Below are 25,958 nucleotides of genomic sequence, written 5' to 3'. Positions count from 1 at the left end.
GTTGTGTACTGTATACAGTATAGCTTCCTGGTCATGTAATTTGCTATGTGTATGTTATGTATGCGGGGGGATACAATATACCATAAGCTCTCTTGAAGTATTAGTAGTAGTAGTAGCATGGCCACTTTATATTTTCATGCTGACGAATAACACATTGCTGGGATTTTAAATTTATATAAGGAAAATGATGCTCCCTGAATCTAAATGGGTCAAGAAAAAGTGAAAAGTATGAATGGGAAGCATTTTGTGTGATGAATCAACTAACCAAAATGTTAGCTGCAGTACTTCATGTAGACACTGACACATACCTCCACACAGCTAGACTACTATGCTGCCAAGAGAAACGTTGTTGGAGCTGACATCAGCAGACACTGTGTAATTCTACATGTAAACCACAATTCATCACCCATCTATATGTAATCCAGAGTTGACCCTGAGCTACCACACCACTGGCCGACAGCCAACACCACAGGCTGGGCACTAATACAATGTTTCTTTGCAAACATAAACTTTAGATTGTCAGACATTTTCAGCATGGGCAACATGACGCAAAATATAATAAATTAAGTGTGAAGAAAACTTGATTGTTGGTGGTTAAGTCTGGTCATTATGCTGATCAGAGGCCCTTTCGTCTCAATCTGGAAAAAGTTGTTCCATGTTATGCTGGAAAACTACACAAAGGAGTATTCATGTCAAGCATGCAAAAAGAATTAAGTAAATTAAAGAATATGGGGATTCTTTTTTTTATGAAGACCCAAAGCAACCAATGAAAGTTTGACAGGAATTACATCACTGGGCCTGAGGCAGTGTAAAATCGAAATACTATGTACCCTTTATTGTCATTGTAAAGCGATGAATGCAGCAATAGGATGTCAGGTCAGAGATCGTTCTAAGGCATCTACTATTTGTCCCCTTGTCTTTAAAAGGAGATCTTTAATTTCACACACAGCGTTTCCCATGACATTCTTTCATTAGTCTTCAGGATGATGGAGATCAGTTTATCTGATTGCTGGATATAACAGAAGATGCAATTCTACTCCTATATTTGTCCAACCAATAACATGAATATTGTATCAATGTGCATAATAAGCTACTGTTTTATGGGTGTTTTTCCTTCTTTATTCATATCCTGATGATAAAGTATAAAGACTTGGATGAAGACTAGACAAATTAGGTCAAATAACCCCAGATATACAGACAATTCCAACAGGTTTGTAAACTTTTTTTTACGTTATCGGAACAGAATTAAAACTTCAAGGCAGGGGAAAATATACTCAATATCTCAATAAAAACTGTTTTTTAAACACGTTAACATTTGTCTTTTCCATTTGTGCCCTAACTTTCCTGTCTGATTTTGGCCTGGGCATCTGACATGTACTACAGCAGTAGCAGTGTAGTGCACAGTGTGCTCTGCTGATACCAATACATTTAAGGGTTTTTTTTATCAAAATCCAATTTTTTCAGATTATTTTAAATAAAAAAGTCCGACCAAACTAGAAACCACGATGTGAGCTGTATTATTATTAAAAAGGCACAAATTAATCAGAATGGGGACAAATCCGAAAAAATTATATGAAAAATCGTATCATATGACTTTGATATGAGTTTATTCCAGAATTGTACAATTACTTCAGTATTTTTCCCATAAAGGGATTTTTATGATTTTTGCCGAAAAAATCAGTAATAGTTGGATTTTAGGGCTAATTCCATTGCAGATCCAAATAGGATAGCAACTTCTCCCGTTGACTTATATACAGCCTGGGCAGGTCTGAGATGCCGGATTTTTGGATTCCTACTTTTTCCAATCCCCGGGGTTTATTAAATCCAGAAAAGTTTCCACTAAAACTTTGTTTTTTTATAGTAAAAAAAATAGAATTTTTCGAGGTTTTGGCATTTGGACTTTGATAAATAACCCCCTTATATGTACATACTAAAACAAACGGCACATCCAAAAGGCATTCTTTCATTATAATATATCCAAAATAGAGTGCTACTTACACTGAAAATGTGATGAAAGATTATCCAGACCTGATCTGAGTGGAAGTGACCCTTCGGTAGACTGTTCTCCCAAAAATACTTTTTTAGAACTGGAAAAATATTTAGGCTTAATCATAAACTGCTGAGTCTGGCCATGTTGTAAATTCATCGTCAAAGGCTGAGACTGTGGGGATATCACCCTGCTTAAAACAAACAAAATAATAAAATTAGTCATATGTTGCAAATTGTCAAATGTAAAAGCTTTCATATGTCCAGCCATTGGTAAAACTATTTTTTATACATCATCAATCATCATACATGACATATTCTTTATCTTTCTATTTTAAATAGTGCTTTTCCTGAGAATACTGAATATCCCACTCTGAAAGCCCTATGAAATTCAAGTAGAACCAATACAGAAATAAAGTGAAGTATGTTGCTTTGCCCTGAATACCCCAAAACATGAGTAACATGACTCCAACAACCATCGCTACTGCTACTTCGCCTTTATGTCTGCATCTGGGTATATATTTTTAGATCCAGTGTGGAATTGTTGATATTAAGCTTTATCCAGGGTAGTGTTAAAACTTAGAAGCACAGAAAAATATTTTCTTTTTGATATTTCATTCAGCGGCGTTCCAATTAGTCAAGATTGGTGAGAACATGAAACAGTGAGAAATAAAACATGGCTCCAAGGATGTCACTAGGATTGGTATAAGGTTTTTTATTCTGCTTTAAAGATTTCATACATCTGCTTTAACATTGCTTGTCTCTCGTAGGCCTTAAATGTAGTGTGAACTTTCAGCAGAATCTGGTTCCTACCTATTCAGAGGGGGAGGCAAGTGGATAGTGATGTCTGTAGAGGTTTTTATTGGTGTGCAATAAATATTCCCCAAGGCTTTGCTGATGTGGAGGCTACTAAAGAATATTGCTGTGAGATCTAGTGCACTAAAATAAAATACAAGATAGATCGTGCTATACGTAGTACAGTCCTCAAGGCAATCCAGCCAGTATCTTCGGCAAGAAATACTGCCAGTTGTTAAACTTTAGTGATTACCTCACTGATCGATGTGAAAAAAAACTTACCACCCATTGCTAACAACGGCTTTGTGGATATTCTAGTTCAGACTACATCTATCGCTTGGTTTGTCAGCTTTAACAGGCATAAAACAGCCTCAACTCAATTCACAGTTTAATGGAAGGGTTAATCTTTTCACTATAATGTTTTTCGGGATCTATGCAATGTAAAGAATTAACACATATGAAGCAAAATCCCTAAGCTTCATGGGGATTTACATAGTAATACAATGCATGCTCCAGTCAGCAAGAATGGCCCTATTGTAACATGTTTTTCTGACAATAGGAATGTTGCAAAGTATTTTGTTTTCTAGTTCTGAAATATTTGAATACTTTAATGGATTCCTATTCCGTTTTATTCTTATTGGTATGAATGCTCATTTAGCTATTTGATAAATAAAGGCTGCAATGTCACAGTGACCTAAACATATATAAATATTTCTTTACAATATTGATAAGATATACTACAGTAGGGCTGACCCTGTGTTTGAAAAGCGATCCTGATCAAGGGGTCGGCTTTCTCTATGGCATTAAAATCCCCCCCCTCCCTGCTGCTCTTCTTCAAATTTTTGCGGTGGGTGTGCGGTTGCAAGAGGAGGCAACAATGCACACCAGGCCCCTTTGAAGATTTTTTTGGGATGCTCCTGTTATGCCACTGGGTATTACAATATTAAAGGCAATATAGTTGCCAGTAAATTTGTAATTTCCTATTGTTCAGTCCCCAAACCTGCCCACTTAAGACCTGATATGCTCCAATTCCTGCTCCCATTTAGACATCTTTACCCTTTTATGCTGGACCCTTTCCATCAGTCCAAAGTCCTCCCGACCACTTGTGTCACTGGCCCACCCCCTCAAGTAATGGCTCTGCCCTGTAACATTATTATGGCATTTCATCTGTGTTCAATGTGTTCTGTGTACTCCTGTTGGTACAGTCCACATAGAGAAGAATAGGATCAAGCATTGGCATAGCTGTAGAGGAAGCAGACTCCGTAGTCGCAGGGGGGGCCCAGGGAACAGCGGGCCCAGACTGTGGGGTCTGTTTTCTGTGGGCAGGAGGATGAGGATCGGAGTGAACTGGGCCCCTTTGAAGATTTTTTTGCAGGTGAACCCAGTGCACTCTAGTTACACCACTGGGGTTAGACTAACTCCTCAAACATAAGACACAATTTTTCTTACTGGATATAGCTATCATAAAAGGTCTATACTTCTATCTAATGCTGCTTTGTTGGTGATATATACAGCTCCTTAAAGGATAGGGAAAGTTAAAGTGGACTCATCACGCAGACACAAAAATCTGTATAATAAAAGTCCTTTTCAAATTAAACATGAAATCCAATTTCTATTTTTTATTAAAGCATTCATAGCTGTTGTAAACTCATTTAAAAATCTCAGCTGTCAATCAAATATTGTCTGCCCCGTCTCTATGCCTAGGCATAGAGGCGGGGCAGACAATTACTTTCACTTTCCATTCAGCACTTCCTAGATGTTACTGCTCTCCCCACATTCCCCCGTTCTCCTCACCATTTAATTGTGTAGCCAGGGCATGAGGATGGACATCAGGTCCCCCATTCTGGTGCACAAACAAGATTCTGAGATGATATAAGACTTGCCTTAATAACAGTGTCCACAAAATGGCTGCTGCCTGCTTGTTATAATTATGAATTCCCAGACTGAAGGAAGTTAATTTTGCTTGACTAATGTGATAAAATAAGATTTTGAATCATTTATTTCAGTGACGGGTCCACTTTAAACTCTAGAGGTAGCTAGAATTGTCGTACATTATGTTTTAGGCTTCTGTGCCAGCCCAAGGCAACCAAAGTCCTTTAGCAGGGAAGATCTGTGTCTCCAAAGATGCCCCAGTAGCTCTCCATCTTCTTTTCTGCTGATTCACTGCACATGCTCTGTACTGCTGTCACTTACTGATCTTAGGGACCAACTCACAATATACAGTACACATAGAATAGAAATGTCAAAAATAAGGCTGATTAGTAATTAATACAGATAATTACTACATGACAGCACAGAAACCAGTGCAACTAGCATCAGAATTTAATAATCAGCCCTGTAGCATCAGCTTATATTACAGACGAAACCTCATTTTCTGCTTGATAATTTGCCACGACCCCCTAAGCTTAGCTTCTCAACAGCTGCTCAGAGCCCACTGAGCATGTGAGTGACACTTTCCAAGATGGTGACCCCCTATGACAAGTTTGAAGTCCTGGATCATTGCTGCTATTGACAAGCTGAAACTTTAGGCTGGTGCAATAAGTTCAGTATATAAAACATGGCAGTTTTAGCCATATTAATTTTTTATGGTTTAGTTCTCCTTTAAAAGGGTTTAGTCACCTTTGAGTTAACTTTCAGTATGTTGTAGAGAGGGATATTCTGAGGCAATTTGCAATTGATTTTAGTTTTTCATTATTTGTGGTTTTTGAGTTATTTAGCTCTTTATTCATCAGCTTGCCAGTTTGCATTATCAGCAGTCCAATTTACCCTAGCAAATATGCATTGCTTTGAATAAGAGACTGGAATATGAATAGGAGAGGCTTGAATAGAAAGATGAGGAATAAAAAATAGCAATACCAATACATTTGTAGCCTTACAGAGCATTTGTTTTTTATATGGAGTCAGTGACCCCCATTTGAAAGCTGGAAAGAGTCAGAAGAAGAAGGCAAATAATGCAAAAACAATAAAAAATAAATAATGAAGACCAATTGAAAAGTTGCTTAGAGTTATCTGTTCTATGACATACTAAAGGTGAACCACCCCTTTAAATATCATACATTGGGCCAAGTTGAATTCAGTGAGAAAAAGGTTTATTACTTGAAAAGTCATGGACAAGATTCAATTTGAGACACAATTCAATTCAGAACAACATCTCACAGTTTATCATGTGAAAACTCTATTGAAGTCTATGGGGAAAAAAACTGGAACTGAATTAGGAATTACTTCACCTCGAATTGAATCTTGTCCATGGGTTTTCACTCATGGACAAGATAACTATTTCTCACTGAACTGAATTTGGCCCACTTTAGGTTAACAACACTGGTACACAGCTTCCATTTTTATAGGAAAGGTTAATTATCTCTATACAATTTATAAAACAAATCTAAAGGTTTATGACCAGAGTGAGTAGAGTTAAAACAAGTTTTTTAGGCTCTTATACTATATAGCTTTCAACAGTGATTTCAATATTTTGGTTTCATTGGTCTACAGAGCAATACTTTTCAACCTGGAAACTGCAATAAAAATCCCTAATAAAAAGAGATTTTACAAGAACACAAAAAATAATACACATGCCTATAAAAGGTGAATTTTTTTTTTGATAACTTTCAGAATTTTCCAGTCTCTAATTTCCATTTTTACTCTACCTCTTCTAGTATAAAGTAGGTCATCATTAAAATAAAACATCAGAATTTGTTTGCAGCCTACACATCTGTTTTATTAAACAAAAAACTTTTTTTTTTTCATTCAGGATGTGTTGTTTAAAAAAATATCTTTCTATAGTAGGGAAAGAGTGAAAGGCCAAGTCCTCAAATGGCAGCATTGATCTTTATATAATACAATCCCAACCAAGCATGGATAGTCATCAAAACTACAGACAAGAAATACAACAGGTATTTCTAACCCCCAAGGCTGACATACAAGATTGGTATAATAACCTTTAAAAAACCCTTAAAAAAAATTAAAGAAGTGGAAGTATACCTTGTAATCCAAAAGTCCAAAGCAAATGTATTACAGTTAGCCTGCCTATATGCTCATTGTACGGGGGATATACTGTAGCTTATCGGTCCACAATGGATTTACCTTGCTCAGCATAATCATGTATTTTAATTTCTCAAATGAATCTAACAGAACCAAAAGGCTTTTGCCTCTGGTTGCTGGATACTGACCATCCCACGTCCAGCTATAGCAGGTAATTCTGTACCCTGCCAATGCTAAACACTCTCTAATGGGTTATTAAGCTAAGTATGATTTATAAAAATAGGTGCTAAATCACTGTCCCACCTGGTACCGGAATTTCTATGGCTTTCTACAGATCATACAAATCAATTCGCTTATCTCTGGAAATGAAACCACCTCTGACAGAGCCATTGTCTGCTCCCAGTAGAGCTCATTTACTTTCACATGATGGTTCATCTGCCATCACCATGAATAAATGCACACTGAGTAACACATGTAATTACAGCAAGTAAGGTATAAAAAGCGAAAGGGGCAAGTAAATGTGACAGTGAAGAATGGCTATATTTTGAGCACCATTTATCACAACACAAACTGCACAGCAGCTAGCCTTACCACAAAAGAACTGGATCTTACCGCATCGCAGTTGCATGGCTGTCAATTTCCCTGGTCAGTTGTGCAAAAAATCTCATTTGTTAAAGGTACTTGTGTCTCTGCACTCCTCCTGTATAGTGCTCAACACTGCTAAATGCCTGCCTCCTATGCTCAATTTGGCTAAGCTGTAACTATTGATGCAAGGGTAATCCTGCCGCTCTCTTACCACAAAAGTCGCAAATTACACCAAATGTAAAATTTGCAGTGCAATTTTAATGCAACTGCATTAGCCACAATTGTGTCAGGCACATTTTACCCTGGTGACCAACAATTACGCTGGAATCATGGGAAAAAGGCTGCATGGTGAGTAGAAAACATGGCGCTTTCACAAAAATTGCAATTGCACATTGCAGCATGCTAAGTAAATGACTCCTATGTGTCATTACGAATAGTTCTCTGTGATATTTTTAGTTCAAAGAACTGAAATGTAAGGGGCAGATTTATCAAGAGTCGAATTTCAAAGTAATGGGAGTTTGTTTGAACACCCGTAACTTTGAAATTCCGAATTAAAAAAGACCAGAAATCAAAGGTTCTTTTTTTGGGGCGAATAGGTCCGTTTTCGAAGTTTTTTCCAAAAAAACCTTTGATTTTTCAAAGCCCACCAGTTGACTCCACATGGGTTGTAGGAGGTCCCCCATAGGCTAAAACGGCAATTCAGCAGGTTTTAGATGGCGAATAGTCGAAGTCAAATTTTTAAATAGACAGTACGTGATACATTTTTGACTAGTCGATGTACACAAAAATTAGCTCGAAATTCGAATTTTCTTAATTCTAATTTTCACTTCGACCTTTGATAAATCTGCCCCTAAATGTGTGTTCAAAAATCATAAAAAATAGCAAACATGAATTTGTATTCAAGCTATTTTAATGTTTAGATCTACAGCTTGCACAAATAACAGCTATAATATACTGGGTTTCATTTGTGCCAGTTTTTTTTTTTTTTAAATCCATATTCCTATTTCCTCCAGGTTGTTCGGGTTAGTTAGATGACACTTCTCAGTATAATGCTGCATATACTCAGCTGGACTGAGATCAAGGCTTTGTCTGGCAATTACAGGACCTTCTCCTTTTTGACAAACTGCAGTGTTATTTTGAGTTCGAAAAAACTGTTATCCTGAAAACTTGGGCAAAAGGTTCAATTTTTAACAGATAACCTGGTGTTTTTCAATATTTTGTACCATCGAATTTTCATGCCCAGTGGTTGCTTATAAAAACTATCCTGTAGCATTATGGTGCCACCAATTATTGGTATTATCCAGTGTATTAGAAATTAATATTATTACTAATATTATTAGTGTTATAGAAATTCAAAAAATTCAAATTTGTAAAAAGGGTTCCTTTTTTCACTGTAATAATAAAACAGTACATTTTATGTGATCCCAACTAAGCTGCATGAATCCATATTGGTGGTAAAATCCTATTGGGCTTATTTAATGTTTAAACTATTTTTGGCAGCATTAAGGTATGGACATCCAAATTATGGCATGATCCGGTTTCCAGGTCCCCAGTACCTGAGCATTCTGGATAAAAGGTCCTATATGCAACAATCCTAGTGGTATGATAGTAATAAAAAGTAACTGAAAGGAAATGGAAAGTAAGCTTTGATTTAACAGCAAGAACTGCTTACCCTGCCTGGAGTTTTTAAAGGAGAACTAACTCCCCCAATAAGAAAAATCCCATCGACGACCCTAGACAGTCCCCCTCCCTGCTTCCCCTTGCATAGTTCATTACTACTGAAAGTGTCCCTAACAGTATGCTCACGTATCTATGCAGAGTAGTGCTCATGGGCACCATCTTCCAGATCTTTGGCCTTGTTCGGATCCTCTTCCTTCCCTTCAGCAAATCACGGCCAGGGCCAGATTTACATAGAGGTCACCCCTAGGCCCACTGCCGTTTTTCACCCCTATCCCCTCCCCTTCAATTGTGCACATGCTCAAATTTTAATCATCAGGTTGGGAGCACTGGCGACTGGCAAATGGAAAAACCTATTGCATCTCATGATCAGCCCCAGACTTTCTGAACCAATGTTGGTTGGGCTTCTCTCACCTTATCACTGTCTTCTTCTTTCCCTTCTCCGTATTCCTATGACTTCACCCCCAACTGTTCTGTATCCCTATAAATGAAGAGAAATTTTCCTCCTTTCAGCACAGTAAATATGTTATAGAACCCAAAGTAAATCAGGGCCCTTAGCTCATTATATAAAGAGTGCTGATGTAGCAAATTGTCCAAGAATGTAAGATAAACTGAAAATAAATGATTGCTCAAGTCTAGGAAACCAATTTTTGCTGCTTGCTTGTTAAACGGGTCATGGCTTAAGATCTTAAACTAAAAACAGAATGATCTAAATTTATTGTAGGGAGTGTCTATATTTTGTTCGGTTATTAAAACATATGAAATCATGTCATGTGTTAGCATCGGCAATCCAATGACAGTGATATACCCATATGTAAACACAATAATAAATTGAAATCCTAATATATTGTCCGAAAAAGTTAAGAAAATAAGAGAAGGAGGGGGCACTAATATCACAAAAACGTACATAAAGCAGGGATATCCAACATACCCTACAACAGAGCTCTAAGCATCTTGGCCGCTGGGAATGCTGAGAATATTATCAGACAGCAAATGGAATAATGCAAGTGAAATATATATGTTTTTTATATGTATATATATATATGTTCATATATGATTTATATATATGTGAATTGGACCTTTCAAAGTGAGTCAGTATTTTAGCCACAACTGTGACAGCCCAATTTGATCCAGTGGTATTGAGAAGATGAATTCAGCAACCAAGGAATACATCGAAAATCTGTCCAGTGTCACGGAACAATTGTTTTAAGACTGACCATTTGGCAAAGATACCAGTGGTTCTATGGTGTTACTGTTACTCCAGATTAAACAGTACATGTCCAAGCTGATTAACTAAACGACTTTTCTTCTGTAATATAGGGCATAGAAATGCTATTGAATTACAGGTATGGGATCTGTTATCCAGAAACCCATTATCCAGAAAGCTCAGAATTACAGAAAGGCTGTCTCACATAGACTCCATTATAATCAAATAATCCAAATTTTTACAAATTATTTCCTTTGTCTCTGTAATAATATAACAGTACCTTGTACTTGATCCAAACTAGGATATAATTAATCCTTATTGGAAGCAAAATCAGCTTATTGGGTTTATAAAATGTTTACATGATTTTCTATTATATTTAAGTTATGAAATCCAAATTACAGAAAGATCCGTTATCCGGAAAAAGCCCAGGTCCCGGCATTCTGGATAACAGGTCCCATACCTGTATATAGTTGCATTGACAAATTACAGAATGATCCCATAACACTATCCACAATGGCCCTTGCTAAATGTAAAGATGGAGCTGTAAACTGTCAATTCTCCGTAAATCCCCTCTAATAGTCAAAATAAAGTTGTCTTGTAGGCAGGACGGTTTTAGAACACATGCTAGAAGATACTATTCATTTCCCATTCAGGGACTTTTCACAAGAAAGATAGAGTTTAAGGCTACCTCTTCTGTTTTCTAATATGATGTGAGACCTTTACAAGAATTTACAGTAGAATTTTCAACCCATGCCCAGGAAGAGACGGTTAGGTCTAAAACTATATACCTACACTTATCTGAAGGAATGATCCCCAATTTTTCTTTTGTTCTTGGCAGATGAGGAACATCAATGCATGGAAAGGTTCTTCCATGCACTCGGGGGCCCCCTGCAAGTGACTGAATTGCTGTATCCCATTAAACCCAGTGGCTTATTTTATGAATGTTACACAAAGACCCACACAAACGCAATTTAAGGTCATAATATAATAACAGTGGTCAGAGTAACACAAAACCATGATTAGAATTAAAAATATCAGTGTTGTCTGGCAAGATTTGGGTGACTGCTTTTGCTTCTTGGAAATAAACTGTATTTATTTAAGACCTTAACTTCTGTTGCCATAATTACAGTTAATTAATAATCAAGCTTGTGTGTTCTGTGGGCCAAATTACAAATTCCATAACTGTATGTATTCAGCACACTATATAAATCCTAATCTAGTGTGGGAAGATCAGTGCACTATGGGACACTGTGTTTTATGTTTCGATAAGATGAATTCTGCCTCCATATCTACAACTCATTAAAAAAGAGCCATTAGCACACTAATGAGCTTCACAGTACAGAGACTCATGAAAATATGTACTGTGAAATGTTACTCTAACAATGCAGCCCCACACGGGGACTTTATTGCTGGGCGACAACTCTACGAACGAGATATCTGAAAGCCCTAGTAAGCCCAGTCTCTTCTGTTCTACTAAAGTTCCCTGAAAAAACAAGACCGCTTGAAGGTATGAAACTGAGGTTTCATATTTATAGAGTACTTTTGTCACATGTCCAGGGCCAAAAGGTCACAATGAAAGCTAAAATGTTATGAACAAGTTTCCCCCAACCTTTCTCTTTTCTTTCCTCCTGAGTTGGACCCAGGAAAAGGGGTATAGGCTAATAAAGACATTTTCTACACAGATTGCATCACAGTTTCCCTGGGGCAATTTCATTTATAACATTTCATATATCATTTCTGGTAAAATATGAGGGGAAAAATGAGTTTTAGTAAATAACCCCCATAGTGTCTATTCCATGTACAGTATAATGACCTCCAGGATAAATGCAGTGCCTAGTCCATGTATATAGTCCCACAGAACACATAGTACACATGGGGGCAAATTCTCTAACCTGCGGAGTTGCGCTAGCGCAGGCTTCGTCACACTAAGCCACACTTCGACAGGCGAAGTTTCGCCAGGGCACCGCTAATTCACTAAAATCCGAAGTTGCACTCAGGGAGGCGAAAGGTAGCGAAGTTGCACTAGCGTTAATTCATCAAGGAAAGCGCAGTTACGCTAGCGATGCCTAATTTGCATACGGCACCAAGTTAAAGTACAATGGACGTATATGTAGCAGCAAATACATTACACTACACAAGCCTGCGAAAGCTTCATAAAATAAAATAGAGTTGTTATATTGCCCTACACATGTGCCCAGTGTATAGTTTAGGTGCCATATGTTAGGAAATGTAGGGGGGAAGGAGGGTACCCCCAAAAAAATCTTTTTCAGCCTATCACCATTAATAAAGGAAAAGACGCCAGCGTTTTTTGGGACTTTTTTTTGAAGAAATCCCTATCTACTCTATTGCACTTCGCCTGGTCTGAGGTGGCGTAGGCAAGTCTGGTGCAAGAGGTAATTTTCAGTAAAATGCGTAAGTTAGTGAATTAACGTAGTTACGTCATAGTGCAACTTCGCCTGGCGTAAGAGTGCGAAGTAGCGCTAGAGTAGGTCCACTTCGCTAGTGAATTTACGGGATCACCCCTTAGTAAATCGGCGAAGTAACAAAATTACGTTACGCTGGCGAATTTGCGCTAGCGTTAGGCACTTCACACTTTAGTGAATTTGCCCCATAGTGCCTTTTTCAGTGCCTAATCCATGTATAATGTCCCCTAGGATAAATGCATTGCCTACTCCTTGTATAATGTCCCACAGGTTGATTGCAGTGTCTATTCCATGTATAATGCCCCCCATGATAATTACAGTCCCTATTCCATGTATAATGTCTCCCAGGATAAATGCAATGTCTATTCAATGTATAATGTCGCCCAGGATAGATGCAGTACCTATTCCATGAATAATGTCCCCCGTGATAAATGCAGTGCTTACTCCATGCATAATGTCCCCCAGGATAAATGCAGTGCCTATTCCGTGTATAATGTCACCCAGGATAATTACAGTGCCTATTCCATGTATAATGTCCCCCAGGATAAATGCAGTGACTATTCCATGTATAATGCCCCCCAGTAAAATGAATACTGTGTGACATTGCAACTGGTAAAAAGAATGCTCACCAACAAAGATATTTTGCAAACACTTGTCATGTTCTCCTTTTGTTAAATTAATGATATAGCAAAGTTTCATTCTTACTTAAAATTCTATCCCTTCCCCCCTTAGTAAATATGTCCCTATGCATAGGCAGTTTTCAGCTGCATAACATATGGTTGCATGAAGACAAATGCAATTTGCATTATACTGCGACATCTAATCTGGTTTACACTTAGGGCAGTGGGCGACTGGGAGATTTCGGAAGATTTGTTGCCCACAATTTTTTATGCGCGGCCTAGGCCGACAAATCTCCCTAAAATGCCTTTCCATTGCCAGTAATTGAAATTGCTAGTGGTATGTCCAGTTTATCTCTAAATCGCTTGAAGTTGCCTCCGGAGGAAACTTTGTTGACAAATCTTCTGAAATCTCCCCATCGGGCATTAGCCTTAGCTGTCTGGTTTGTTATCTTACAGCTATGAACCCATAACTTAATCTAAACAAATAAAGCTTTACAGGGGCACCCACAAGCTACTGTTGATAAATGGGGTCCGGCACTTACCAAAGTTAACTGCTATATTAACTTTATTGTACCATACCAAATAGAAACAACATTTTGAAGGGTTAACACCTCCCTTCATCAGCCTGACCCGCTTCTGCTATGGCAGTAAAATCCCCCCTCCTTGCCATTTATCTTCTTTAAATTGACCTGCATTCACCTGGGGAGGCTAGGTTTTAGGTAGGGGCATCTCTTCGTGTCAGGCCCCTCTGAAGATTTTTTTGGGGGAGGGGGCCTGGCACGCTTTTGTTGCGCCACTGGTTGTTTCCATTTGGTATAACACAATAAAGCTAACACAGCAGTTAAAATTAATGTGTGAGTGTGGGGTCCTATTATCTACATGAGCTACATTGACAGACATTGTCATACATCAGGGAACACCACCAGAGGGTAAAGCAATTTGTATACATAGAGTGTGCTCCCAATTCCAAAATCTTATTGCACCCTCAAGCTACAATACGCAGGAACCCTTCACAAAGCCACTGCAATATGTGTCCAAGCAAGAGACAAATAGGGAGCGGTACAGTCTGTTGTAATGTACTTTTAAAAATATGGTGAAAAGATATTTACAGTAAAACATTACATTCCTTACATTTTAAACACATTTATAGTAATTGAATTTCTCCTCTGAACCTCACAGTAGAAAGAGCAGAAAGGCTTTTCAGAGTGGTGTTGCCGTTCCATTGAACTGATACTATTAAAAGAGTTAATTGGCTCTAGATGCTACGTATTTGCTGTTGTTATGCCTGGCTCATGTCTCATTAATTTCATAATAACCAACGGTGATTCTGAGAGCCTGAAGTGTTCCTTGAGCAGATATCGGCGTCTCTCATGAACAAGTGCCAGGTTTCCTGAAACATTGCTAACTCTGAGGTAAAACATTCCTTCCCTGTCTTTATCAAACAACTCTGACAGACTGCCCGAGTCTTGCAATACTTGGCATGAAACTGCTCTGTCTAGACTAAATAAGCTCAGCCTGACTTAAACAGACAGCTTTTAAATTCCAAGTGTTTACTGTAAGCCTGTAGTTCCTTCCATCCACTCAACCAGGTATCTGCGGAACACAGAACTAATGAGGGAATGTAATAAAAGTTAACGGATAAAAGCAAGCACGTTTCCTTTAGATATTTAATATGTTTTGCACTTTAACAGAAGAGGCAGGACATATGCCATGGGTAGGGTTGCCACCTGGTCGGTATTTTACCGGCCTGGTCGGTAAAAATGATGCTTGAGCCCAATGTTATTAATAGGGAAAAAAGATAAATATATAGGATAGCCGATATTTTCTTCCAGAAAAGGTGGCAACCTGGATTATTTATCCAAATAATCCAATACATTTTTAAAAATGATTTCCTTTTTCTCTGTAATAATAAAACAGTAGCTTGTACTTGATTCCAACTAAGATATAATTAATCCTTATTGGAAGCAAAACCAGCCTATTGGGTTTATTTAATGTTTAAATGAATAAGGCATGTGTAGTTCACGTAGGATTATTTTGGGGCACATTTATTAAGGCTCGAGTGGTTTTCCATGAAAATTCGCTTATGCGAGTTGTATTTTTTGGTCAAAACTCACATTTTCAGGTTACAAAAAAAACTTGAATCGATTGAGTTTTAAAAAAAAAACAGCTGATCTCAACCCTAACCCTCCCATCTCTCATGTGCACCAGACCCCCTTTCAGTAGTCATAGACCTGCACCCACCCCGCCCCTCTCTGATGTCACAAAAAGGGCAGACACAGACGTATAAATTGAGACGTTTGGATGCAAAAAGGTGGCATAGTAAGGTTGCAGGCAGGGTAGGAGCATGGTAAAGTTCAGCCCGAACCCACCAAAGAAAGTTGGTGTGTGGATGTTGGCCCAAACCTGTCCATTCGCGGGTTTCGGGCCAGTCTGCACATCACTAAAGCTGAAGTATAAGTGACTGACAGATTGTAAAGATAACTAAGGAGATCTGTCTCATGTACTATTGTTTATGTAGGAGTATCAAATGTGGGGGTGGCTACAAACTATATGATATGCCATACCTTTCCCACAACATGTGCAGAATATACAGATAAATATTCATGTTCTCTATTCACATGTAAATGTTTTTGTGCTAACATATTACATTCCCCCAATAGTCTCATATTACACAGCAACCAGTAATGTGCAGGTTAACTATTTGTATATGTTTTTATATTTGTTATATATTTGATAATAATCACCTATTTTTTTTTTCTTTTTAAATCCACACATTTCAGTTTCAATATGGCAAGTGACATATTACATCATGTGAAGGCCTATTGAACAACAGTTTTATTTCCATGGTTTAAGACGTTTTTTGAAAGCGCAACTAAAATCACTTTCTCTAAAACTACAAAAATTATGACATTTATTAAAAGAAAAAGTGGAAAGCATGAATGGGAAAAGTTTTTTTCGAGTTGAGTATCTTATTCGGTATTATCGCAATTTTGTCGCATAATAAATTCAGAAGAAGTTGGACTTTTTTCCACACTTCTTTTTTAAATTGTGTTTCTTATTCGGAAAAAAAATTAAATTCAATTGTTTTCCCACTACTTTTTTGGATTTTTGGTGGCAAAAATGCCCGATCTGAAATAAATCGTGGCTTAATAAGTCAGCCCCCTATGAACCATTTCTAAGGAAATATAAGTAACATTTAGAAGGCAATATTTACAAGATATCCATGGCTCTTGAGTATTAAACATTTATTATATCCACTTTTTTATGAAAGATTCATTTGACATCACTTGGTAATTTAATATCAGCAAGGCGACAATTTAGTAGTTGTGCTAACAAGCCTGGGGATAGCGTCATCCATCTTTTAGCACTCCATTAAAGTTACAATGTTGCCCTGCAGCATTACAGGTCATTTCCTGAACACAGTACGTTTATTTCATTGTGGATTTCAAGGTTACAAGGACGCTTTATAACAATCGAAAGAATGCATATGTTTCAGTGATTACTAAAAAATGCCTGTAATTTTCATAGGAGCAGTGATGTTTTGAAATATTCCTTCTTCGTTATAGATGATCTTTAGATTTCTATTTGAAAAATAAAATGAATTGATTTTAAGCTGAAAGATGTATTTCTGTAAGCACATTTTGTGGCCAGATGCAATGTCTACAGTTTTACTCATTTGTAATCACAATATTTTGGATAGTAATAGATTACTGGGCCACTACAAATGGTGGCTGTAGTGATGCACTGAGGGACTATATTTAACCATGTACCTACAGTACAGCAGAGCAAGGTAGAAAGTATAAGCAAAGAATGTCCCAGAAAATATTGTTGGGATACAGGCTGTAAGGATTTTTTATTTCCATAATTACAGGAAGTCTCCTGGGCATGAAAGGTATTCCCATTGGCTCAGGTGATGTTAGTAGTTCCTGTTTCGTAGTCTATAATAAGGGTATGGTTCTTTGCACTCCATTTTATGGAGGAGGATGGATGTGATGGAAAGCCTGAGGGAGGTAAGTCTCAGTAAGAGATGCCAGGACCCCAAAGCAGGTCCTACCTTAGAGGAAATAAGGGAAAGGTACACTGTAAATTAGGGCTTAAAGAGATAGTTCACCGTTAGGTTAACTTTTAGTATGTTGGCCAATTCTAAGCAACTTTTCAAGTGGTCTTGATTATTAATTTTTTTTTTATAGTTTTTTTCATTATTTGCCTTCATCTTCTGACTTTACAGCTTTCAAATGGGGGGGGGGGAGTCACTGTCCCCATCTAAAAAATGTTCTGTAAGGCTACACATGTATTGTTATTGCTACTTTTTAATACAGAACTTCCTATTTAGACCCCTCTGCTATTCATATTCCAGTGTCTTATTCAAACCAATGCATGGCTGCTCAAGTAATTTGGACCCTAGCAACCAAGACTGCTGAAACTGCAAACTTACTGAATAAAAAGACTAAATAACTGAAAAAACAACAAATAAAAAAAATGAAAACCAATTGCAAATTGTCTCAGAATATCTCTTTACATCATACTATAAGTTAACTCAAAGGTGAATAACGCCTTTAAGATAGCTGCAGGTACCTCCTGTTATACCATGCTCTAAGGGGCACATTTACTTAGCTCGAGTGAAGGATTAGAATAAAAAATACTTTGAATTTCGAAGTATTGTTTTTGGCTACTTCGACCTTCCACTACGGCTTTGACTACGAATTGAACGATTCGAACTAAAAATCGATCGACTATTCGAACATTCGATAGTCGAAGTACTGTCTCTTTAAAAAAAACTTCGACCACCTACTTCGCCACCTAAAACCTACCGAGCACCAATGTTAGCCTATGGGGAAGGTCCCCATAGGCTTTCCTACCAATTTGGGATCTAAGGAAAATCGTTCGATCGATGGATTTAAATCCTTCGAATCAAACGATTTTTCCTTCAATCGTTCGATTGCAGGAATTGTGGTAAATCCTTCAACTTCGATATTAGAAGTCGAAGGATTTTACTTTGATGGTCGAATATCGAGGGTTAATTAACCCTCGATGTTCGACCAATAGTAAATGTGCCCCTAAGTGTTAAATAACAGTACAGTGTAGGCTAATTCCCCAGCCACACTGTAGGAAGACTATGAAGCCCCAGAGTGTCTCTTGGCAAGTATATGCCCATTATTGCTTACAGACTGCACACATTATGTTTCTCTCTGTAATGCAAATTTGTCCACAGGTTACATATAAAAGCAAGTTAAACTCATCAAGAACTGTTAATGAAAGTGCCCCTTCCAGTTTCCAGAGAATGCCTTCTGACATGGGAGGGTTAAGTTGCTCAAAATCAGGCAGACATGCATTCTACATACCTCTCACAGGAAACCAAAATAAATTCTTAATGGCACATTTACTCTCCCAAACATATGTTAAAAACACTTTCATCTGGTAATTCCCCTGGATAATCTCTCTCAACACTATTTTTAAAGAGAATTCATCAGTGCGATAAAGTGTGCTATTTATGATAACATGTTTGCTTTTCATTTGGTACACAGATGTTCGCCCTTCTCCATTTGCTTAAAGGTCATTTTAGTGTAGTAGAAAAGAGGTGCAGTACACTAAAATCATATTATAAAAGCCTCATTTATGAGCGGCACAAGCTAAAAAAAGTCACACAAATTGAAAGGACATTGACGCAATTCACAAGAAATACTAATGGGTGCAAGGGTGATGGCGCCAATACACCTGCCAAACCTGCTCTGATAAACAAGGGCACATACCAGCATTGGCAGAAAGTTGCATTAATAGTCACAATGGACTTGCCTCATGCAAATCAAGCGCTAAATCCATTATTAAAGGAATTGTTTGGTATAAAAATAAAAACTGGGTAGATAAATAGGCTGTGCAAAATAAAACATGTTTCCAAAATAGTTAGTTAGCCAAAATGTAATGTATAAAGGCTGGAGTGACTTGATGTCTGACATAATAGCCAGAACACTACTTCCTGCTTTGCAGCTCTCTTGGTTTCCACTGATTGGTTACCAGGCAGTAACCAATCACTGACTTGAGGGGGGGCATGTGCCATAACTGTTGCTTTTGAATCTGAGCTGAAAGCTGAAGATAAATTGCTAACTCACTGAACAATTATGTCCCATGTGGCGCCCCTTCGAGTCGCTGACTAATTCAGAGTTAGAGAGCTGAAACGCAGGAAGTACTGTAGTGTTTTGGGTATTATGTTACACATCCAGTCACTCCTGCCTTTATACATTCCATTTTTGGCTAACTAACTATATTGGGAACATGTTTTATTTTGCACAGCCTATCCATTTACCCAGTTTTTATTTTTACACTAAACTGTTCCTTTAATTCTACTCGCCCGAAGTGGCAGCATTTTAATAGAAAATCTGTGGTAATTCAGTCCAACACAACTTGCAAACATTTTGCCAACTTGACACTGACAAGTTGCGATGGACACAAATCAGTGTACACCCACACTAATGCTGGGATTGTTAGAAAAGCACTGCATTGTGGGTACATGAATTGACCATTTGCTTTAGTAAATGAGTCTCAAATTATTCGCAAAAATATTTTTGGGGAATTTTTGACCATGCCCAGTTTTATGGCCACACCCACTAATTACCATATTCATTTTACACAATTTGGCAGGTTATGAAAGTTTGAACATATTTCTGTCGTTTTTTCCAGTTATTACAGTTTTGCTAATAAAGGTGAATTGCCCTTTAAGCTGTGAGTCTAACTTTTCCCAAGGGACCTGTTATCTTATATTGTTACAATTACATATTTACTGATCTAGAAATTGTTACAAAAGTATCTTTTCTGCTGTGGCTGTTCTGGGCTCTCTGCCAAAAGCCAATTAAGTTAGAAACATTGTTTTTTTTTCTGACTGTTCAGTGCAGAGAACTGGGACTTTCCAGTACAAATGAGGGACTGCTGGTTGTGCTGTCAAAAGAGGGACTGTCCTTCTAAAAATGGGACAGTTGGGATGTATGCTGCATATATTGTACAAGACTCTATGGAAAATTAACTTCTGTATTTCAGAGCTTTCTGGGTTATAAGTTTTTGGATAATAGAACCCCATACCTGTACTTGAATTTTACTTGGGTATATTAATTACAGATATTTTCCTAATCATTAAAAATAAGGAATCTACCTTCTCTTAGAAACAAAGGGGCAAATTTATTACAGAGCAAAGTGGCCGCAGCGTCACTAGTGAAAATCTGCCAAAAATACATTGGGACATCAGCAATTTACTAACAGGCATAGGGAACAATCCACTAGTGAAAGAGCTCATCGATAAAGAATTTTCACGTATTTTTGCCAGGCAAATTCTTACTCGGGCTCTTTACTCCACAAATTCTTTAAAGGGGACCCGCCACCCAAAAAAATTATTTATTATTTTATCACATTAGTCAAGCAAAATGAATCCTGTTTGTGCACCAGAATGGGGGACCCAATGGGAATGTGTGGAGAGCAATAACATCTAGGAAGTGCTGAATGGAAAGTGAAAGCAATTGTCTGCCCCGCTTCTATGCCTAGGCATAGAGGAGGGGCAGACAATATTTGATTGACAGCTGAGATTTTTAAATGAAATTGGATTTCATGTTTAATTTGAAATGGACTTTTATTATACAGATTTTTGTGTCTGGGTGACAGGTCCACTTTAAAGTGCGAATTTTCTAGTACGTTACCCCTTTTGACATAGTTTCCTTTGGCAGGTTATACCTGGTGAACTGATAAAGATGAAGCTACATCCTCCTCAATCTTATGTCATATCCTGTATGCCAAAGTGTCATGAAAATGACAAAGCTCTGGCGTTGTTTCTTATTTTAAAGTGGGATTATGTTATTCTTTTTTTTTTTTTTTTAATCATTTGAAGGTCATTCCACATTTGTTTTAGGGTGGGCTCATGTCTAAGACAATAGATGGTCTCTTTTATTTTGCTTCCATGGACATTTTTAATATTAAGTGGCCACTTAAAGGAAAACTATACCCCCGAAATGAACACCTAAACAACAGATTGTTTATATCAAATTGAATGACATATTAAAGAATCTTACCAAACTGGAATATGTATTTACATAAATATTGCCCTTTTACATCTCTTGCCTTGAACCACCATTTCGTGACTCTATCTGTGCTGCCTCAGAGATCACCTGACCAGAAATACTACAACACTAACTGTAACAGGAAGAAGTGAGGAAGCAAAAGGCAGAACTCTGTCTGTTAATTGGCTCATGTGACCTTACATGTGGTTTGTATGTGTGCACAGTGAATCTTACGATGTCTGGGGGCGGCCCGTATTTTTTAAAATGGCAATTTTCTATTTATGATTACCCAATGGCACATACTACTAAAAAAGTATATTATTATGATAATGGTTCATTTACATGAAGCAGGGTTTTACACATGAGCTGTTTTACTCAGTATCTTTTAATAGAGACCTACATTGTTTGGGGGGTATAGTTTTCCTTTAAAGCAATTTCACCGACATCTCTAATAAAGACGTCTATATGACCTATATGTACCCGCCCTATTCAAATTGACCTAAGTGTATGTGTGATAACAAAGTTTAGCTAAGCAGAAATTAATGCTAGCGAAAGTTTGCTATGAAAAGCTCACGCTCACACTCGTCTGCTGAGATGTAACTTTGCATTTTGTATGTGCTGCAAATTAAGGTCTGACGAAGTTGCGCTAAGTGTGGCTAAACGTTCCAAGGCAGAAATTCGCACCTAATAGATCTGCCCCAAAGCATGATGTTTTTGTGCCTCTCACTTGCACTATCCTTTTTCACCTGTTGCTGGCAGCAAATCCCTTCCACAGACAGCAACAGAACACCTTACCTGTGCATAAGCACCAATTTTAAATAAAGCATTTTCCAGAAATCATGGCAAAATATTCTTTACAACTGGCTAATAAGGGACACTGTTTTTACCCACAATGCAGAATTGTCCTGAGAATTCCGGCACAAGCAGACACTTGCTAAGGTGAGACTGTGGCAATTATGTCTAGTAATAAAGATGAAACACTGTTTGTTTGGTAAATCATGCTCAACCTGTGATGGATGCAGTTTCTGAAATAAAACAAGGAAAAATCTACTTCTCCCAGCATCACAACTGCCAGCTCAGAAACAACTCTTGTTTTCTTCTGCTATTTACATAAATTCTTGCGCTGGTATTGCCTCCAAACCCCAGTAAGTCAGACTGACTTTTTACCAACATCTTTATCATATTTCCTGTAGCAGTAAGTGACAGCAAACAAACAAACAAGAAGGAGAAACCATCCATAATGAAACACTAGACTGTCAGATGGTCCTCTCCCTCATTACATTACCAGATTATCTTCCCCACCAGGAACTGCTCATAAATCACAGCTGAAGAGATAAAACACTAAACATAAAAATAATACAGGTTTGTGACACTGATTACTGTAGCATAATATGGCTTTTTATTATGAGTGTTTGTTTTCCTTATGTCTCTCATTGCTCGTTGAGTAAGATTTAAGCATTTTACATAAATGTGATTACATTAAAATGTCTGCCAATATTACAAATATATTATTTTATATTACTGTAATATTATAATATTACATTAATACAGCTATGTACTGCTCGTCCTGCAATAGAAACAGCAAAACAAAAAATGTTCCTCCTACATACTGCACACAAGCAAGAGCATTGAGGGGCACATGATAATGCCTATGAGCCTCTCCCTGCCAATCTTCATGAATACAGCACTGGTGAATGCTTGCAGCACTGTATTCATTGGGCTACATACAAGTCTCTTCTGAAACAGAGATCTGTGAAAAATCCAGAAGAGGTGGAAGCCTGGATGCAAAGTGCAAAATATGGCAGATTGCGCCTATTTTTTGCTCTTTGCATCTTGTTTCCAAGTTGTAAATGCCCTATAGCATGTAAAATGAAAAAGAAGAAATCAAGCAGAATACAGTAGTACTTCAGTCAGCACTCACCTTTTATTGGTATGGTTTACAACATGTTTTGGGTACTACTCTCATACAGTATTTAGCTTCTACCAATGGCTGTGATTCTATACTGCCCGCTGACAATATTTAGACTGAGAATGTTCTTGAGCTAATGCTACCACCTGTTCTGCCCCTTGTAGTAATTACCCGACTGCAGATGTTTTAATTAAAGTTGGCCTACACTATTTTGGTGTTTTAGTGATACATGTTCTTCATAAATGTTAGTCTGCAACATCTAAGGCCCACAATAATTGAAATAAATATCAGGTCAACATCAATGTGCAATCATCAACAAGCAATGAGTATATTTTTTCTTAAACCTCTGCTCTCTCTGCATGTGTGTAAGGGGGATGCAAGGGGGATTCCTTCAGGGAAGCTATTTGGTTGGTTGGTGTACTTGCAACCTATTTTGAACTAGAAGGAAGGGTATTGGTTTAGGTTAACCCAACTGCATATGTAGTGCTATTTCTCTTAAAGGGGAAACCAAAGTCTAATTGGCACCAGCAAGTCAGATGAGTGTCGTGTTATATAATACCTTGGATGAAATAGGTTCCAAAACATGGTCAAGTCAGGAAGGGGACCCATGAACAAGGTAGTAAAGGGCTAGTTTTGTGATATACAGGAGGCGCTCTAGAAAGGCATAATTTAGAGGGCTTGCAAGCCTTAAGCCCCATTTGTGACTTTATACTCTTGCAGTTAACTATTGGAAAAAAGGATTTAAGGTTAGGGCTAAAGAGAGAAATCCAGAACTGGTTTAAATGGTTCCCAGGGCTTCTGGAGGGGTTTTGTTGGATGTTTGTTGTGCATTAACAGTATATCCCATGTGTAGATGTTTCCTAATTACCTCAAGTCTTGGGTGTCAGAGTGCAACCCACTCTGTTTGGCTTATAAACACAAGTGAAAGCACAAATCTAAGGATTAAGTTTATTTTTTTTAATACAATTGTACAGCGGTACAATTGCAGTACAGGGTTCTGGGTTCGATTCTGGCTTGAGCACTATCTGCAAGGAATTTGTATGATCTCCTTATGGCTGCATGAGTTTCCCCCAGGTACTCTAGTGTCCTCTCATACCACTGTCTGTCTCTGTCATAGAGACCTTGGATTGTAAACTCCACCTGGACTGATGTGAAAGATGTATAATCTCTGCAAAGCACTGCATAACAAGTATCAGCTCTTTATAAATACTAACACTTTTTTGCACAGAAAAGTAGCCATCAAAATGTAACATATGGTGCAAAGTTGCCAGGAAACAACTGATCTAAATCCATTTAAGATTAAGATTTCTATTGACTTTCTCACTTTTAGAAAATGCACAGATTTTTACCTATGGTGTTTCTATGACACTAAAATATGAAACAACAATCATGCTCAAATTATACAATGGATAACAAAACTGGGAACAGGATGATAGCACAGTAGGGAGAAGCAGGCATCAATGTTCCCTGCACATCCCTGACAAAACTGAAAGCAGAACTAAATTGATGTGTCTGTTCACTGCAGCAGGTGGTGTTTTTCTTATTCACGGTTTTCTCTTTCAAACCCATAAATGTTGGGCATGCAAGGGGAATGCTTTCCATCTGTATAAAGGATGCCTCGGGACAGCTTTTGGACAGTTCCAAATATGGATTTAGCCAGTGCTGACACTCTGAAATAAGTAACCGAACCAAAAAAAAAATCCCACTCCCATAAAAATGTTTAACCAGCATTAAATTTATTGCATTACATTCATTTTTTGAATTCCCACATTTGTTTTGTATATTTTACATAAAACATTGAATTTTACTGACAGTGTAACTGGATTTGCCTTACATGCTTAGACGGAGGGTGATTTTTGTGTGATTGAGATACACATGATAAATAAAGTATCTATTTCCTATATAATACATCCTAGAATATATGGCAGCATACATGCAGTACTTAACCCATGTATTATGCCCACAAGGATAAGGGACCAATTTGCTAACAGTCGGATTTTCTTTTTTTTTTTCATTCTTCTTTTTGGATTTTGTCCAAAAAAAACTCACATTTTTAGAGGTTTTGGAGATATTCTCAATTTCTAGCACATAGTTCATTGTTTCTTCCATTCATACTATTTATATTTGGATCTTTTAATAACTTCTATGGCATCTGTGATTTTAAAGAAATAGAGTTTAATTGTGGTTTCAAAAAACTTTAATACCACTAAAATTCTACCTTTAATAAATGGCCCTCTAAATGAAGTGGTTATTCAAGTTATAATGCCTCCCAGGTATAATACCAAAGAGTACATGACAAGTTAAATGCAGTAATGATTTTATGTATAATAATCTCTGTATGCACTGAAGAATAAATGCAGTGCCAATTTCATCCATAATAGTACATTGTAGGATTAATGAATGGCCAGTGTTATTTAAATTACCTTCAAGAATACATGGCATTTCATGTATAATACCTCTGTCCTTTATGTTATAGGAACGTTATTGGTATTGATTTGAGAAGACAGCCTCCCCAAGCCTTCAATAAAATCTGCCTATGCTTACCTTACAGCATTTATTAAAGCTCTTGATAACTTTGTGTATGTCAGGCACACACACATACCTCCTAACTATTTTGCGGGACAGTCACGATTTTAACAGCCAACCCACAGTCCCATATTAGAGATTAATTGTCTCAATTGCCCTGCCACACCACCACTCCAGATGGTCATGAGGGGGAATATCAAAGATTTTGGAACGCAC

General features: G+C 37.5%; 1 protein-coding gene across 7 annotated transcripts in view; it reads right to left on the bottom strand.

The window, feature by feature from the left end:
• Positions 1-25,958, bottom strand: part of ltbp1.L (latent transforming growth factor beta binding protein 1 L homeolog) — a 231,990-nt gene that overhangs the window by 146,545 nt on the left and 59,487 nt on the right. For 5 of the 7 annotated variants that reach the window (XM_041562719.1, XM_018263016.2, XM_018263020.2 and 2 more), the window contains exon 4: positions 1,999-2,180. In XM_041562719.1, the coding sequence (XP_041418653.1) occupies positions 1,999-2,180 (182 nt within the window). The remainder of the gene's footprint in view (positions 1-1,998; positions 2,181-25,958) is intronic. The other 2 variants (XM_018263017.2, XM_018263018.2) reach the window with 1 other exon arrangement.

This window comes from Xenopus laevis, chromosome 5L, assembly GCF_017654675.1.
Source record: "Xenopus laevis strain J_2021 chromosome 5L, Xenopus_laevis_v10.1, whole genome shotgun sequence".
NCBI classification, from domain to species: Eukaryota; Metazoa; Chordata; class Amphibia; order Anura; family Pipidae; genus Xenopus; species Xenopus laevis.
The sequence above is the reverse complement of the archived record's forward strand: the minus strand, read 5'-3'. Positions and strand labels throughout refer to the sequence as shown.